This window comes from Fukomys damarensis, unplaced genomic scaffold (assembly GCF_012274545.1).
Source record: "Fukomys damarensis isolate Sample0158 unplaced genomic scaffold, DMR_v1.0_HiC HiC_scaffold_9270, whole genome shotgun sequence".
NCBI lineage: Eukaryota > Metazoa > Chordata > Mammalia > Rodentia > Bathyergidae > Fukomys > Fukomys damarensis.
The window spans coordinates 2202-3248 of record NW_022910182.1 but is presented as its reverse complement, the minus strand read 5'-3'; the positions used below and the strand labels follow the sequence as shown (position 1 = coordinate 3248).

At 63.8% G+C, this 1047-nt stretch overlaps 1 protein-coding gene across 1 annotated transcript; it reads left to right on the top strand.

Moving 5' to 3' along the window:
• Nucleotides 1-4: 4 nt before the first annotated feature.
• LOC104854955 (ATP-dependent RNA helicase DHX8-like) lies at nucleotides 5-550 on the top strand (the record flags this gene model as incomplete). Its single annotated transcript, XM_033760619.1, has 1 exon — nucleotides 5-550. A coding segment is annotated over one exon (546 nt), but the record flags the coding sequence as incomplete, so codon positions are not given.
• Between the last annotated feature and the right edge of the window lie 497 nt (nucleotides 551-1047).

Here is a 1047-nt window from a genome sequence, read left to right as displayed (position 1 = left end):
CGACAACTTCCTCCAGGCCCGCTCCCTGCGCCGCGCGCAGGACGTCCGCAAGCAGATGCTGGGTATCATGGACAGACACAGCCTGGACGTGGTGTCCTGCGGCAAGGCCACGGTGCATGTGCTGAAGGCCATCTGCAGTGGCTTCCTCCGCCACGTGTCCAAGAGAGACCCACAAGAGGGCTACCACAAGCTCCTCAGCCAGTGGGGGGTCTACCTCCACCCCTCTAGCACCCTCTTCAACCGCCAGCCCAAGTGGGTGGTGTACCACGAGCTGGTGCTGACTATCAAGAAGTACATGTGCAAGGTCACCACCGTCGACCCGCGCTGGCTGGCAGAGTTGGCGCCCGCCTTCTTCAAGTTCTCGGACCCCACCAAGCTCCACCAGCAGAAGCAGCGGCATAGCCTGGAGCCCCTGTACAACCGCCACGAGGAGCCTGATGCCTGCAGGATCTTGCAGGCCTTCCACCGCCGCAGCCACTGGCGGCGCGGAGCCCCCCACACGCACACCCGAGCCTCGCTGTCAGCCTGCCTCCAAGCTCTGACAGGTTGACACCCCTTCGTGGTCGTAGCTGGAGCTACCGCCCCCCACCGTGTAGGACGTCCCTCTCCCCCAGTCCCAACCCGCTCCCGTGTGCCCTCTGCAACAGGAGACCTAGTGGGAAGGGAGCCCCCGAGCCCTGAGCCTCCTGCCCTTCTCCTTGCGTCCCTTCCTTCCGTCCCTGCCCTCGCTGCCTTCCCTGCCCCCCCACGCCCGCCCTGCCCTTCCAAGCCACCTCCTGGAAAGGTTCCCCGTCTGTCTGAAGGGGCTGACAACGGCTACCTTTATTGACCTTGAGCCGAGAGGGTGCCACAGCAGATCACGGATCACCTGCGAAAGAGGCAGCAGTGGCCTGGGAGGCGCAAGTGCCTCCATCCCTCCAAGAAACAGTGCAGAGAAGGGGCTGCAGGTGCACTCTTCTAGCAAGTGCTGCGCTTCCTGGCCTCAGACCCATCGGCAGTGAAGAGGTACAGGGGGAAACAAGGATCAACGCTCCATCACCTGGGAAG